We start from the raw sequence: 16,650 nt of genomic DNA on the forward strand, positions 1-16,650 counted from the left end.
AGGAGGTGGTCGTGAGTCTCAAGTAGGTAAATGTATGTGAAATGTTGTCCATTGTAACAGAAACAAAAGGCCTTATTATCTCTTCTCTACAGATGAGGAAACCTATGGTCAGTGTGGTTACCCAGGAGACAAAGGCTGTTGGCTTTCCACCTGTTATTTCAGTGTGTGAGGAGGCCTTTGCTCCCCAAATCTCTCTCTCTACTTGCACTTTCAAGAAGACAGCCGTATTTTATAAGAATTTTCTATTAAGATGAAGACATTGTCAGGCCAGGATAATAAAATGAGCAAAACACAGATACATTTGGATCCAGAGAGGTGAGAAAAGCCTAGGATCAGGGAGCATACTGGCTCAGCCACTAGCTGGTGAAATGGGCTTTGGGCAGCCCAGAGACACAGGGTCAGGGTCAAGGGAATAGACAAAAAGCAAAGCTCAACCACTGAGCCACCCAGGCATCCCACCTCTCTCACTTTTTAAGGGATCTGCATTGACTTCAGAACAATCCCATCTTCTCACTTGTCCTCCTCCCTTTCTGTTTCTCAGCTTCCCAGTTGTTTTTGTTTTTCTTTTCATCCTTCTTTCCCACAGATAAGGTTAGTTCTCTGTGAACTGGACATTCATTCTTAGCCTTTCTTCTCTTCCCCATTTCTTTTTCATGGTATGCCTTTAGCACAGACAGTGTTTCAATAAGGTAGAGGTCACCAAGCAAGGAGGGACATGGGTGCATTTTATGAAAACTAACCATGTTATACCACGAAGACAGAAGCAGCCCAAGCAGCCCTGGATGGCTCTGTCCTTGGGTTTTGTGAACACCGATGTGACAGACAAGATACTATGCAAGTTTTCACGGCAGGGTTTGTTTGTTTGTTTGTTTCTTTGTTCATTTGTTTTAAGTCATCTCTACACCCAACATGGGGCTCGAACTCACAACCCTGAGATTAAGAGTCACATGTTCCTCCAACTAAGCCAGCCAGGCACACCTACAGCGAGGGGTGGTTTATACAGGGATATTCTTTTAAGCCATTTCCCATTTTTCCTTGCATGAAAAATATTTTCTCAAAAGTGTAATTTCTTAAGAAATATGGGCATAAGATAACCCCAAACTAATGCTGGCCTGGAAAATGGATGTTAAAGGAAAAATCTCCACCTACTCTCTTTGGGGCAAATTATTTTTCTGCAAGTAATTTTTTTTTAAGATTCCATTTCTGCATGGCAAAGCTTTGCTTTCAATAATATTCTGTGCATGTTAGGCTATTAATGAAAATAGGCTCAAGCATAGGATAAAGTACATCCATCTTGAAATACCCATGAGGAATTCACATGCCATTCCCCTACTTATGTCATAATTAAAAAGGAAATGCCACACTTGACCAAATTTCTGGTCCATCCAGCCCTGAATTTTATAGGAGGACTCACAGACATGTTGGCAGTAGGAGTGAAGAAGGTGTGGTTGGCCTACCTAATGACAACCTCAAAGGTTAAAGACATTTCACAAGATTTTCTTAGTAAACTATCCTGGCTTTATCTTCTACAAATATGGCCTACATTCTTTCTGAATCTCTTTTCACCTCAACTTGTTGCTTGAGGTGGTGAGTTCCCTAGGTTTTACTGTCCACTGCAAAAAGTCACTTTTGTCTTGAACTTGATTCTTTTGAGTTTTAAGGTCTGTGCTGAGTTTGAGCCAGTAAACAGTTTTGATCATTATTATTTGCTCTGTACATACCCTTTGTGATGCTTTTACAGAATGGCTAATAGGGGGACCCACCTCATAGGGGTAATAGGTACTGAATGGTTCCAGACTTGGCAAGTCACAGAGGAGGAACTAAATAATCAGTTATTCTTACTAGCGCTGATCTTAGTATGGACTTTGGCCGTGCCTCAATCTTTATCTGTTTGGGTTGAAAACTCATCATACTTTCAGTCTTCTCATTCCTTTGTTCTGGCTGCCCATCTCTATACCACCTTGAACTCCATTTTTGCCTTTGTTGTTGTTGTTGTTGTTTTTTAAGATTTCATTTATTTATTCATGAGAGACACTGAAAGAGAGAGAAGCAGAGACACAGGCAGAGGAAGAAGCAGGCTCCATGCAGGGAGCCTGATGTGGGATTCGATGCTGGGACTCCAGGATCATGCCCTGGGCTGAAGGCAGGTGCTAAACCGCTGAGCCACCCAGGGATCCCCATTTTGCCTTTCTTGTTTGATGGCCCCTTGAATTAAATATTGTGTTCCTGCACCAGGTTTTTATTATTTTTTTCAAAAACAGGATAATGTATCAGTGTTTCTAGTCTGTTTTCTATTGACACACAGAATTTTGTTGACCTTTCTGGCCAAAATGGCACAGATGAAGTTGTTCCAGAAATATCTGCAACTCCTAGATCACTTTCCCGAGCCATAAATGACAACAATCTTATTATTTGTATGATACAGTTAGGGTTTTGTTTTTTGTTTTTTTACAGATACTTTACCTTGCTGAGATAACCTACTATTCATTTTTTCCCATTCTTCCAAATTTGAGAGAGTTTCTTGCCATTTATGCTATGTCAGCTTGGTATTTCACTACTGAGAAGAGCTTAGTGCCAGCTACAAACAGAGATACCACTGTGTGTACCTTATTTTACACCACTTGTAACATGTAAATCTGGGACCATCAGAGTCTGATGCTGACACTTCTCCATCCACAGAAGCACCCACTTTATCTTACCCTCCATTTCATTCTATAAGTTCACTTTTCTTCCATGACAAAATGTTTCCCCGCATCCCACAGGGACTCATTTAACAACAACAAAAATGTCAACAGCACGGAAGCTTGTTAAAGTTTTTTTTTAAGTCTATGTAAATTTGGGGCACCTGGGTGGCTCAGTGGTTGAGTGTCAGCCTTTGGCTCAGGTCGTAATTCTGGGGTCCTGGGTGAGTCCCACATCAGACTCCTCGCAGGGAACATGCTTCTCCCTCTGTCTATGCCTCTGCCTCTCTCTGTGTGTGTGTCTCTCATGAATAAATAAAATCTTAAAAGAAAAAAAGTCTATGTAAATTCTTATCCCCTGGTTCCTCCTTGTCCGTATGTTATTTACCCCCTTGAGGCATGCTAATAGATGAGTCAGATGTGATTTTCACTTATAAAAACCCTGGTGCCTTCCTTCTGAAAGGTCATGTTTGACTATGACTTTAGATTTATTATTTGGCTATACAACAATTGTTCAGAGAGTTCCAGATTTTCTTTTTAAGAATTTTTTAATATAATCATTAAATGTCAGTGCTGGAAAGAACTTTATAGCTGGCTCAATTCTCTTTGTTTTATAATGAGGAAACTAAGGCCTAAAAAAGCTTCTGCCCAATGCATTTTCCTTTTCTTGGTTTCTTCACAATTTGAGCAAAATTCGTGTTTTGGTTCATGCTAATATGTTTGCGGCTCGATCATGTGCAGGGCTCCTGAGCCTGAGATCACGACTGGAGCCAAAGCCAAGAGTCCCCTGCTTCACTGACTGTGCCACCCAGGTGCCCCTCCAGTCTGTGTTCCTAATGAGCATATGGTATACTGCCTCTCAGAATTGATTGTTTTCAATAGCAATGTTAGCTGTTTCCTAATCTGATGGCGACTTTGTATTTGACCCTAACTTCACTTATTTTTGTATTTTCCCCTCATTATATATCACCACTCCTTGTTCCCCTGCATATGCACATCCACGCACCTATACACAGGAAAATGCTTTGATGACATAATTTCCCTGCCCTTGCTATTTCTTTTTATTCCCCTCTGTGTCCCTCAGAGATGTCCATGGTGAGTTTCCCCTTGAGACTAAAATATATAAACCCTAACCTCAAACTCTAAGAAATTTTTCATTGTTAAAAATATATATATTTGCAATTAATCTCTAAGGACAGAAATCATATAGGGGCACCTGGGTGGCTCAGTTGGTTGGTGTCAAACTCTTGATTTCGGCTCAGGTCATGATCTCAGGGCCCTGAGAAGGAGCCTCGAGTTGAGGACTGGAGTCTGCTTGAAATTCTCTCCACCTCCCTCTGCCCCTCCACCTGCTCGTTCTGTGTCTCTCTAAATAAATTTGTAAAATATTTTTTAAAAATCACACTGTAATTTTTTGTTGTCACCTAAACATTTTAGCGATTCAAAAAAAAAAAAAAACACAGAATGAAGGAAAACATCTTAGGCACTCTGGGTTCCAACTGACTCGACCCCTGACTGCTATCTATGTAACTTCTGAGCATGTGAAGATGCTTTTGTAAATAAGCACTAGATTCTTAAAGATTCATGGGGGTTGCTGAGCAGTGGAGGCTCTGGGGAAGAGGCGAATGGACAGGGGAACAGCAAGTACCACTATTCGTGGTCAATTCTGTACCAGGTATCACAATAGAACAGTTTATGTTTATTTTTTTTTAATTTTTATTTATTTATGATAGTCACAGAGAGAGAGAGAGAGGCGCAGAGACACAGGCAGAGGGAGAAGCAGGCTCCATGCACCGGGAGCCCGACGTGGGATTCGATCCCGGGTCTCCAGGATCGCGCCCTGGGCCAAAGGCAGGCGCCAAACCGCTGCGCCACCCAGGGATCCCCAGTTTATGTTTATCATCTCATTTAATCCTCACCATCACCATTCAAAGGGGACATTAATAACACCCATTTTGCAGATGAAGTAAAGGAGGCTCAGACATCAAGTTCACGAAACTAATAAGGTCTGTCTGGCTCCAAATCCCATGTTTATTTGTTTTTTTTTTCCCCACTAAATTGTATCACCTTTCAAAAAGTAGATGCCCCTTTGCCTGTTGCAGCATAAAAATTTCAAAGAAGAAAATGGTGTGAGTAAATATCTCCTATAGTTTTATTTTAGAAAGTTCTTGCTGAAAGAAAGCCCTTACTCTTTATAAACAACACAAAGTTGCTTTATGAAGGAAGAAAAATGTGTTTTGAACAACAGTACTGATCAGTTAATTCCATTTGTTAAAGAGAAGCACACTTTTCCTTTAACTTCTCCCATTGGAGACCATGGAAGGAAAAATTAGTTCAAAATGTTATAGATCTTATCACTTTTACAACAAAATTCTCACTAAAAATGCTGCAACCAAATGATATTAACAATCAGAATAAATTAAAAGAAATTCAAACATGTAGACCTGTGATCTTGCCCATGAGGTATTCATTAGACATAATTTTTTTCAATATTCCACATAGAGAAAATGAAGCTCTCTACCTTCCATTTCTTATAATCAGTAGAAGCATAGCAGTTAAAAGCATAAATTCTGATGTCACACTCCCTTGGTTCAAATTCCAGCTCTACCCTTAAGAACTATATGACCTTGGCTTGAAGAGTGGTCAGATTGAGCAAGCAAAAATACAGGACGGCCAGTTAAATTTGAATTTTAGATAAATAATGATGTTTTTTAGTATAAGTATGTCTCATGCAGTATTATTCACCACTTATCTAAAATTCAAGGTTAACTGGGCATCCTGTATGTTATCTAGCAATGCTACTTGGGATAAGTTTCTGTGTCTCTCTGTGCCTCAGTTTTGTCACCTGTAGAATGGGAATGATATTATGATCCATCCAAGCCCATGGAGTTGTGGTGAGAATGATATGTAGTTTGCAACCATGTCTGACACAGAGCAAGCACTACTACATAAACGATAGCTCTCACAATTACATAATTTTCTAGTTACATTAATACAAATTGGGCTTCAGCTCCTGCATTAAAAAGGACAATGAAAGGGATGCCTGGGTGACTTAGTGGTTGAGCGTCTGCCTTTGGCTCAGGTGGTGATCCCGGGGTCCTGGAATCAAGTTCCGCATTGGGCCCTCCACTGGGAACCTGCTTTTCCCTCTGCCTATGTCTCTGCTTCTCTCATGAATAAATAAAACAATTTTTTTAAAAAAAGGACAATGAAAGAATTACTTTCTATCTCATTTACTAGATGCAGAACCAAAGTGGAAGAGCAATACTGAAGTGTGTTGTTATGCATATTCACATCCAATACCTTACTTTTTTTTTTTTACTAGGAAACATATTCAATAACTCAGCATTTTACAACCCAGACACCGTTTCTTCTGTTATTGTTCTTATAAATGACCTTTCCATACAGCAATAGCTTCTTTATACTTTGAAAATCTGGGGAAAAAATAAGAAAATATCTTTTTTGTAGTATATATTTCATGAACTAAATCCATTCTTCACAATGTAGTAAGCACTCATTTCTCTATATTTGCATAGCAGGAATCTGTATATTGTCAGATGCTAAAGTAACATGAAAATTTAAGAGCTGGTATGTTTTAGTTTCTTGTAACACCTGAGAAAAACCCAAACACATAATAAAGTGCATTGTACAAAACATTTAGAATATAATCTATTTGTATCTGCTTTCATGATTTTAAATTGTAAATGTCTACTGCGATTTTCCCAATTTATATGAAAAGCATGATTTATCCATGTTAATTTCAAGTTGGCATTTAGCCACTGGAATGCTCACCTGCACATATGGTAAACTATAGGGATGTGTGAAGTTTCATAAAAGGTCAATAGCAGAGAAAGAATGGAAGAACCAGAATAGTATGAATGATCATGAAAAATTGAAGAAATATTAACTAAAGTTGCTGTGCACTTTCACAGCAGACAAATAACATGGCTTTGCCAGTAATCTGTGCTTTAGATTGCAATAAATTGTTCCTGTTTTTCTTTCCACTGTAGAAGACACTAACTTGGCTTCATGAAACCAGGCATGCATGTCATCTCCCACCTCATTTTCTTTTGAGTGTAGGAGGGGAAATATAATACAAACTGCTCTGGTGCACAATAATCTATTTTACAGTTGCATGCAACAAAATTATCCCAGAAAACCTGGCAACAAAGCATTCAGATCTCTTTATGTCACTCCTGTCCTTTACTCCATTCTTTTCTTGGCTGTCGTTATCACACATTCAAAAGCCAATCTATGTATGCAGGGACACAGAGAAATATTTAGTAACATAATCCTATAGAGACAAGATTGATCATTACTTTGAAGAAAATGGTATGCTTTCTGCAGAAAGATACAATGGCAGTAGACACAGGCAGCATCTCACTGGACCAAACCATGCAACAATTATTCAAGAAGAGACTCTCTAAATAGGAAGTGAATGGTTTCAACTTGGTTTCTATTTTTTATGTTCTTTATTGACAATTTGCCATCAGGTTACAAAGGATTTCTCTATGCAATTCTCAATCTATATTTGCAGTCTTGTTATTTTTAACTACCTTCTGGACATCCGCGCTTGGATATCATACAGACACTACAAACTTGGTGCATCCAAACTGAACTCCTTATCTTTTCCCCAAACCTGTTCCTCCTTCTGTATTGGCCCTGGCTCAGTTCCAGGTATCAACATTTCCCCATTTCCCCAAGCTAGATGTCTCTGGCATTTTAAACCTCTCCATCTTGTCCTGGCCCCTTTCAATCAATTGAATGCTGTTGATTCCACTCCCAAATTGTTTCTGGAATCTATCCCCCTCCTCTTCATTCTCATAGCCATAAATTTAACTCAGTCCTTCTCCTGTACTTTTATGGTGGCCTCCTAATGGCCTCTTAATAGGTCCTCTGCTTCCAGTCTCTCCCATATCGAATCTATCCTTTATGTACTAACCAGAGGGGTGTTTTGTTTTTGTTTTTCAAATGTACAAATCTGGAGCAAATTCCTCTCTTCCTTAAAACCACTCAGTACTCCTAGGAGCTTACAGGATCAAATCCAAAGTCTTTAGCATGGCACACAAGGCTCACAGTGTGCCCCTCCCTTTCCCTTCCAACCTCATTACTAGGATGCTTCGTGTACTCTGTATTTTTGCCTGTTAAACCAAACTACCAGCTAATCTTCAAAGAAAGCTTGTCATTTCTCTAAGCTAGTGGTTCATAATCAAGAGAACACACCATAATCACCCCAAGCAGTTGTTTTGTTTTGTTTTGTTAAGATTTATTTATTTATTGGGGGGGGCAGAGTAAAAGAATATTCAAGCAAATTTGTTGCAGGGCTCAATTATACAACCCATGAGATCATGACCTGAACAGAAACCAAGAATTGTACGCTCAACCAACTGAGCCACCCAGGCGCACTGTTTTTTTTTTCCTTAATAAAATATACATGCCCTTTCTCCATCTCAGATCTACAAAATCAGAATCTATACAAATGGAGCACAGTGTCTAGATTTTAACTAGGTCATCAGGTATTGGGGTATACCCAATAGGGGGATAAGCCTGCCTGGCTTAGGCATTTTTTTATGCTGTCCCTTCTATCTAGAATGCTCTCTCTATTCCCTTTCCCCAAGACTTTTCCTGGCTACCTACTATCCATTTTTCAAGGCTTAGTTCAAACGTCACCTCTTTTGTGAAGCTTCCCAGGATCTACACAGGTAAAATATATTATTCTCTGGTGGCTGTTGCTGTAGCATATTTAAATGTAGTGCTATTATAATCATATATCACTTTGAGTGCTTCTTGTTTTTTATGATGTTCTCCTGCATGAAAGCAAAGTCCTTGCATTTCTTTGTATTCCCAGCACTTAGCACAGGTCCTAGCACTGTGCTCAAGAAATATGTAAGACAGAAAAGAATGGAGGAGAAATAAAAGGAAAAAGGGAAAGATGGTGTGGCTTCAGCTGTCTCTGGAGCCCAGGTGCAAGTATAAAAAGACATTCTGTCTTCTATATCTCAGCAAAAACCCCTGTTACAGTTCATAGTTGGACCCTTGTGGTGGGCCTCACAGGAAACATACTGACTTTTCACTAATCTTAAACTCTCAGTTTGGCACAGGAAAAAAATGAGTAGGGTGGAAGCTTTGCTTGTCTACAATGTTGAGTTTCTGCCCCCAGAAACTTCTGGTAGTCCCTGATAATAGTTCTGTAAGGGCTGCCTGTTATTCCTCTGCTCTGTTCATGTTCTCTTGAGAACAGCAGTAACAAAACCATGGGAGCTTTTACCACAGGGTGACAGAACCTCAGCAAGCAAGTTGAAGGGTGGTAATTTTACACAACTGCCTTTCTTAGAGGTCCTGGCAACAACTTCCTTTTCCTCAGTGTGAGCTGATGGCATAGTCACTTCCTATTTGGTCTCAACTGCCAGTTTTTTTCCTGTTTTTAACTGCCACTTTTGACTAGAACTATTTTCTTGAGAAGCCTACAAATTAAAGAACAAGTGGTCAATTCAATCCATTTTTAAAAGTTAATTTGGAGGGGGAAAGTATCACCCAAATTGGTTGTTCAGCAACATTTCATGGTAACACATGAAGGGTTCTCCTGTGGCTAAAACCTACACTTTGGAAGTTACCCGACTTCATTACAAAGAGCCCAGTCTCCCAAAGAATCTCTCTTGAGAAATTTACCAGTCTTTATGTTCCAGATGGCAACACAAAACTATCATTATAGGATGCCTGGTGTAGAAAGCAGTAGGTCTGTCACCTCTGAGAAGACCAGGAGTGAGGGCATGCGGGTTCTGAGGGCCTTCACCTGAGGCCCAAGGCCTATAAAGATCCACAGTGGAATTGTGTGAGACTTTTGGCAGGCAGCACAACTGGTTCCAGAATTAGCATTTCATCTTTAAAAACAACAACAACAAAAGATTGTATTTATTTGAGAGAGAGAGAGAGAGAGAGAATGAGAGAGAGAGAGAGAGAGAAAGAGAGAGAAAGAACGAGCTACAGGAAGAGGCAGAGGGAGAGAGAGAAGCAGGCTCCCTACTGAGCAGGGAGCCTGACGTGGGGCTCGATCCCAAGACTCTGTGGTCATGATCTGAGCTGAAGGCAGACACCCCACCAACTGAGCCCCCCCAGGTGCCCCAATTCCATCTTTTGACTCCTACCTGAGCATGGGAATGAAATTGTCTGCGCCACATTTACTTCTCTCAGTTCACTAACTCATTGGTGAGGGCAAGAATTAATGAGCTCAATTCTTTTCGTACCTAAATGCAAATATTTTGAAGTGAGTAAGCATACATGTAAAGAAATATTATAAGCAGGAAACCACTTAAGCAGCTTCTACCCACCTCCTCTGTAGCTCTATTCCCCTCAGTAGCATCAGGAAGTAAAGCTAGCAAGAAAATTCGGCCAGGCTGAGTCTTCAATACTAGTTTTTGTTATACATGATACTACGGTAGAGTCCTGTGCAAGCCCCAAAAGGCTTAATGCTCCTTGACCAAGAACTAAGTCTTTAGGTTTTTCTCAGGATACTTTGCTGGAACAATAGCAAGGATGCAACATATGCAAGAACTATTATATCATGGTTTCCAATCTGATACCCACAGAGAATAAAAAGGAGATTTGAGGTCTCGCATATGCTTTCACATATTTAAAAAAAACAAAAGGGCCCTTGAACATCATCCTTCCAAATATCAGTACAGCACCTAGCAGCTTGTATCAAAATCTTGCTATCACTGGATGGTGAGCTTCTGGAATTACCAAAATAATTTCCTTTTGTTTTTTTTTTTGGTTTTGTTTTGTTTTTTTAATTTTTTTTTTTAATTTTTATTTATTTATGATAGTCACAGAGAGAGAGAGAGGCGCAGAGACACAGGCAGAGGGAGAAGCAGGCTCCATGCACCGGGAGCCCGACGTGGGACTCGATCCCGGGTCTCCAGGATCGCGCCCTGGGCCAAAGGCAGGCGCCAAACCGCTGCGCCACCCAGGGATCCCCAATAATTTCCTTTTGTTTCAAATATTCAGATAGTTGAAGGAAATTCAAGTATCTGGATCAATTTGCCCTTGCACATTATACATTTATACACATCATACATTTCAATGTAGTTATTAAATAAGGCTCAAAATGTTAAAAGTCCAAAATGTGAAACCCTACCTCTAAATTTTGTCAAGTGGAGTAAGAGGTCAAATTTACCACAACAAGGTCACATGTTTGAAGGCTCCTAGGTAATGCCTAGTACATTACAACCTGCACCATGATTAAATATTTTTAACCCAATCATTAAATATTTCTTAGTTATTTTCTGTTCAATATTATTTTTCATTAGGTAGTATTCACTCTTTGGGGGAGGATGATCTATGGCTTCATACAAAAGTAACATACAAATACTGCTTCATTTCCAGTACCCCCTTGATGTGGCCCAATATCTTTTGGAGTGTTTTTTGTTGGTGTTGACTTTTTGGGTTGGTTTTTTTGTTTTTGTTTTTTGCCCCAGCCACCACATTGAACTGATATCCTCAGGGAGCAGTATTTCCCAGTCTTTCTTGGTTAGTAACCTATAATGCAAAGAGCATAGAGCACAGTTTCTCAAACCTTGACACCATTGACATTTTGGGCTGGGCAGTCCTTTCTTGTGAGGGCTGTCTTGTGCACTGGAGTACGGTTAGCAGCATCCCTGGCCTCTACTCATTGCCAGTAGCATCCTTTCTTCCCCATTTGTGACAGCCAAAAATATCTCTGGGAAGCAAAATTGCCCCTAGTTGAGAACCAGGGCCCTAATACATCATTACCTCACTAACGCCTACATCAAAGTTTGTCTAGCCATTGCTATCTACCTACACCTTAGCTATGAACTAGTACACTCCATAAATATTTACAAACATGGGTAAAGTTAAATATTTAATATTGAGGGTATGACACCTGTCAGGAAACTAAAACCACAGATTGTAAAATCAAATTATTAAGTTTTGTTTGGCTCAAAGACAATGTCTAACTTGGAATTCACTGACTTTGTTTAATCTGTAGACGATGTTACTTTATTTAAGTGGTTATTAAATATTCATAGCCACTCAGGTCATATCAATCAAGTGGGTACCCAATCCAATCTGAGGCACAATGTTACATTCTATGGGGCTACCAAAGAGCATAAGATGTGGTGTCTCCCCTTAAGGAACTTATTTCCATCAAGTTGTGGGAATACATGGAAATATATTATTGGACTCTGGGTTGACATTTTGAGGTAAAATATTCCAGTGTCCTTTTTTGGTGGGGAGTAACAAAAGCACACATGAATTTCTTGTCACTTTATTTAAATTAGGAAATATATATATATATATACACACACACACACACATATACATATGTGGAAAAGCATAACAAACCACAAGGAATTCCATGTCACAACTCAAGTGATCTCTGTCAAGTATAATTATAACAGATAGGTTATTTATTAGCAGCAGACGTGAATAAGGGTCAGAAAGTTTACTAAGATCTCAAAAGTGGTGTTTTTAAGGAACTGTCTCAATAGTTCACGTCTCAAAATTTAGCATTCAGTCTTCCACATTCTTCTGTAACTCTGGCTCAGAATGGTGTCAGGGCAAGTCACTTCTCAGATAGGCTTAATCTATGTATTTATTAAAATGATACAGCTCACTCTTAGGTAGTTGGGAAATTACAGTAATTGGAAAGAACTTAGGACACAGAAAAATCAAGAGTGTCACATATAGTAAAGTGAACAATTTAAAGATTCAACAAGAGCAGTGCCTAGGAGTTTAGCCAGACATCAATAAAATACACAGTACACCTATTACTAACCTCAGTGAACAATTCAAAGGAAATTCATCATTCATTCATTCATTCAGTCAGTCAGTCAACAAATACCTCTTGAAGGCTTACTATGTGCCACATGCTATTCTAGGCTCTGAGGATACAGCAGTGATCAAACCTGATCTTGCCCCCAGAAAGGTGACATTCTACCTGAATAATTCTAGGGAAGAGAAGCTGGATCTCTGGCCTCAAGGAATTAATCATCTTGTTAGGCAGACCAAACAAATGAAACCCATGAAATAAGAAGAAAGAACTACAATGTTGAGCACTACTTCCACCAACATGCAAGAGGAGGAGTATCGAAGGAGGACTGGGAGCAATGAGGAAGGTTCATTGCGGCTGGGACTTGAGATTTCTAAATCCCTTGCTACTCAAAGTCTGAGAATCACCAGTATTGCCACCATCTGGGGAACTTAACAGTGCAAAATCTTGGGCCCATTCCAGACTTGCTAAATCAAACTCTGCACTTTAAAAAGAATCCTAGGGAACGTTTTTTTTTTTGTTGTTGTTGTTGTTAAGATTTTATTTAACTAATTATTTATTTATTTATTTATTTATTTATTTATTTATTTATTTGAGAGAGAGAGTGCACAAGCAAGGGGGAGGGGTGGAGGGAAGGGGAAAACACACTCCCTGCTGAACATGGAGCAGGATGACGGATGCAGGGGCTGGATCTCAGGACCCTGAGATTCTGACGTGAGCCGAAGGCAGATGCTTAACCAACTGAACCAGCTAGGTGTCCCAAGATTCCTAGGGAACTTCTAAGGGCATTAAAGTTTAGGTGGCACTGCAGGTTTCTGGCCAGGCTGGTATTATTAAGTGTCAGCTGCGCTGGTGGGAAATTGAGATTGGATTGGGACCTATCATCAGGTTAGAAGTTGTGAGGGCCTGGATATGGGAAGTAGGAGTAAGGAGATGCAATTATATCCTTTGTTATCTGAATGGATAATGAAATGTGATGGAATATTATTCAACCATGAAAAAGGAAATCCTGCCATTTGTGACCATGTGGATGGATGCTGAGGGCATTATTTTAAGGGAAAGCAGTCAGAGAGAGACTAAATACTGTATGATCTAAAAAATACCAAACTTATAGAAACAGAGAGTAGAACTGGTGGTTGCCAGGGCAAGTGAGGCGGGACATAGGTGAAGGTGGTCAAAGATCATAAACTTTCAGTTATAAGATGTGTAAGTTCTGGGGATGTAATGTATAACATAGTGACAATATTTAACAATACTATATTGTATAATTGACAGTTGCTAAGAGAGTAGATCTTAGGAGTTAGAGGGACTTGAGTTTGGATTCCCAGCTCTACCACTTCTTAATTGTGTGATATTTGGGTCAAATTGTTTAACCCCATAGAGCCTTTTTCATCACTTGTAAGATGGAGGGGTAATATGGGCGACTTCAGAGGGCCTTTGTAAAGAGTCAATCATGTAACGCATATCTAGCACTTTGCCGTCCCTGGCACAAAGAAAATGGCACCCATTAAGAATAATTATGTTTAGGGATCCCTGGGTGGCGCAGCGGTTTGGCGCCTGCCTTTGGCCCAGGGCGCGATCCTGGAGACCCGGGATCGAATCCCACATCGGGCTCCCGGTGCATGGAGCCTGCTTCTCCCTCTGCCTATGTCTCTGCCTCTCTCTCTCTCTCTCTCTGTGACTATCATAAATAAATAAAATTTTAAAAAAAAGAATAATTATGTTTATAACACTAAAATGCTGTCTTTCGAGAAAGATTCAAAGGCAACAAAAGAAACAGAAGAAACTTTAATGAGTGTCTACTAGAGTCCCAACCTTGTGTTAGGTCCAGACCTATAACAATTTGCAATGTAAGGAACTTCATCCTCATCTTAAACTGGTACTTGGATATGACATTTTTAAATGTACTTAACCCCTGTTGGTCCCCCCAGGTGCCTTCATGATGAGATTTCTGTAATTGTTACTATTATCATTGTGACTTGTTATCTTTAGGGTATTCTCAAAAGGAACTGCCTCCCTGTTGGAGCAGAACTTAAGAGGGAACAAAGGTAGGGAATTGCTAAAACCACTATTGCGTATGCCGTATACCAAGTTCATTAAGGCGTACTACTAAAGATCTGGTCTCATTTTTTATGCCTCTATCATCCTCATTAATTTTTCTGCTGATGTAATATCTGTTTTCCAATTTCTCCCCCCCCCCCTTCCACGTGCAAACTTGCGACGAGAAGCCCCAGTTTGGCAGCCCTCCAACCGACAACCCAAGAGGTAGGGGTAGCCTCAGGTTCAAGTCACCTGAAGTACGTCTGGGGGACGGTGAATCCAGAAAGCAGGCGAGCGGCTACGCGTCTGCCCAGAGGCTCGGCCCCAGCCTGGAGACCCAGACCCCGGGAATGAATAGAGGGTCCACCAACTCGGCGGCTCTCTGTGGCCGCACCCTTGACTAGATCGCGGAGCCGATAGGGATTTCCAACACTCCCCAAGTTTCAACTCAAGTGGTCTCTGAAGCTGCGTGTGCCCCAGCTTCGAACGTCTGTCCGCCTGTCGGCGACGTGGCCGCGTCGGGGACGCACTCTAACCCCCAGGGTCACCGAGACGCCTCCATTCCCTCCCCTGGCCGGGCCCAGTGCCGGGCCCCCCAGCCCGCGGCTTCTCCTCTCCGCGTGCGGAGGGAGTCCGCCCCCTCGCCGACCCAGCCGCAGCCCAGCGCCGCGAGGGGCTCCGGCGCTCCTGACACCGCCCGGCGGCAGGGCGGAGGCAGGGCCAACGGCGGAACCGCCCCCAACCGCCTCCCGGGCCCAGCGGGCGGGCGGGTTGCTGGGGCGCCTCCACCTCCTCTTCCTAAAGCGGCGAGGCGCCGAGGAGCGGCATCACTCGAGCCCAGGTCCCGGCTACCGCCACACGGTGCGCCCAGCGTTCGGGAGGAGGAGCGGCGGCGGAGGCGGCGGCAACAGCGGCGGGCGGGCGCCAGAAAGGTAGACTGAGCCCCAGGCAGCTGCGCCGCCAACCGCCCAGAACCCCCAGCCCGGGGCGACGCGCCACCAGCTCAGTCACCCCACTTCTGTGTGTCCTTCCAGGCCCCGGTCGAAAAGCCTGGGAGGGCCGCCGAGCTACCCCCGGAGGAGGAGCCAGTCCGAGCCCAAGGCGCCACCGCCACAGGAGCAGTGCAGAGCAGTCTTCGCCTTCATGGCCCACTCACCGGTGGCTGTCCAAGTTCCCGGGATGCAGGTGAGGAAGCCCAGGCCGCCTCCGCCGACCACGTGACTGCCCCAGAGCCCGGTGCGCGGTCCCCGGTGACCAGAGGCGGCCCCGGGGCTCCCTTGAAGGCAGGGCCGGGCGCTGGGGCCAGGTGACCCGGGAGTCGGGCTCGAAGCGTTTTCCGGCGGCGTTTAGACCAGCTGGTGCATTGCGCGGGGAGGGGCGGGGAGGGACCCGGCGCGCGCCGAGGTGCGGGGGGGGGGGGGGGGGCGCGGGCGGCGGGGGAGCATAAAAATAGGCCAGATCCAGACACCTGCGCCTGCGGAGCGTGGTCCGCCTGGGGACTGGAGGTGGAAGGTCTTAACTTGAGAGAGATGGAGGTGTCTCGAATTTGTGGGGTAAAAAGCAAGTCGTGCGCCACCCCCCGCACACACACAAGTTGGGGTGGAGCAAGACAAGGGGGTGTCGGTGGTGGCGGTGTTGAATTGGGCTCTTCCTGTGTGCGTAGTGCGAAGAGCGAGGTGGCTTCTCTTCGGTGTTGCTTCTTAAGGGCGAAGTTCTATCTCGCTCCCCCACCTGGCCCATCCCATAGTGTGGCTTGAGAAATGCTGCGTCCTTCGTCTGAATGGCTGAGGTGATGACTCCCCAGCCCCCTCCCCCTGCCTTTCCCATAAGACAACTGTTCATGTGGTTAAAGGAAGCTTTTTGTCCTGGACAAGGGACTACTGCTTAAGACCCATCTTCTATCTTGAGATTTACCCAGCCCCCGCCCCCCATTACATTTTCATTTTATTCAGGAAGAAAGAAGCGATGTTCCTACACTTTTTACGCGGTTACGTATTTAAAGTGGTGCATTTCAAGCTATCTACTAAATGTTATCCAGGTCTACTAACATTTAAGCGTTCACTTTTTTCCTTTCCTAGATAGCCTAAACAACCCATTTATGAGCAGATGAAAGACTAGAAACACTAAAGACTCACTCAGTCC

General features: G+C 42.6%; 1 protein-coding gene and 1 long non-coding RNA gene across 4 annotated transcripts in view; one reads left to right on the plus strand and one right to left on the minus strand.

The window, feature by feature from the left end:
• Nucleotides 1-4,392: 4,392 nt before the first annotated feature.
• Nucleotides 4,393-15,858, minus strand: LOC118353630 (uncharacterized). The gene is made up of 4 exons (XR_007409424.1): nucleotides 15,665-15,858; nucleotides 9,827-9,925; nucleotides 9,351-9,562; nucleotides 4,393-6,115 (listed from the first exon to the last, which is right to left on the minus strand). It is a non-coding gene; the product is annotated as an uncharacterized LOC118353630 (long non-coding RNA).
• Nucleotides 15,245-16,650, plus strand: part of STK26 (serine/threonine kinase 26) — a 64,100-nt gene continuing 62,694 nt past the window's right edge. For 2 of the 3 annotated variants that reach the window (XM_025431433.3, XM_025431434.3), the window contains exons 1-2: nucleotides 15,249-15,440; nucleotides 15,543-15,693. In XM_025431433.3, coding sequence (XP_025287218.1) covers nucleotides 15,652-15,693 — 42 coding nt within the window. In that variant the 5' untranslated portion in view covers nucleotides 15,249-15,440; nucleotides 15,543-15,651. Of the gene's footprint in view, nucleotides 15,441-15,542; nucleotides 15,694-16,650 lie in introns of all 3 variants that reach the window. The other variant, XM_035711320.2, reaches the window with a different exon arrangement.

This window comes from Canis lupus, chromosome X, assembly GCF_003254725.2.
Source record: "Canis lupus dingo isolate Sandy chromosome X, ASM325472v2, whole genome shotgun sequence".
Lineage (NCBI taxonomy): Eukaryota > Metazoa > Chordata > Mammalia > Carnivora > Canidae > Canis > Canis lupus.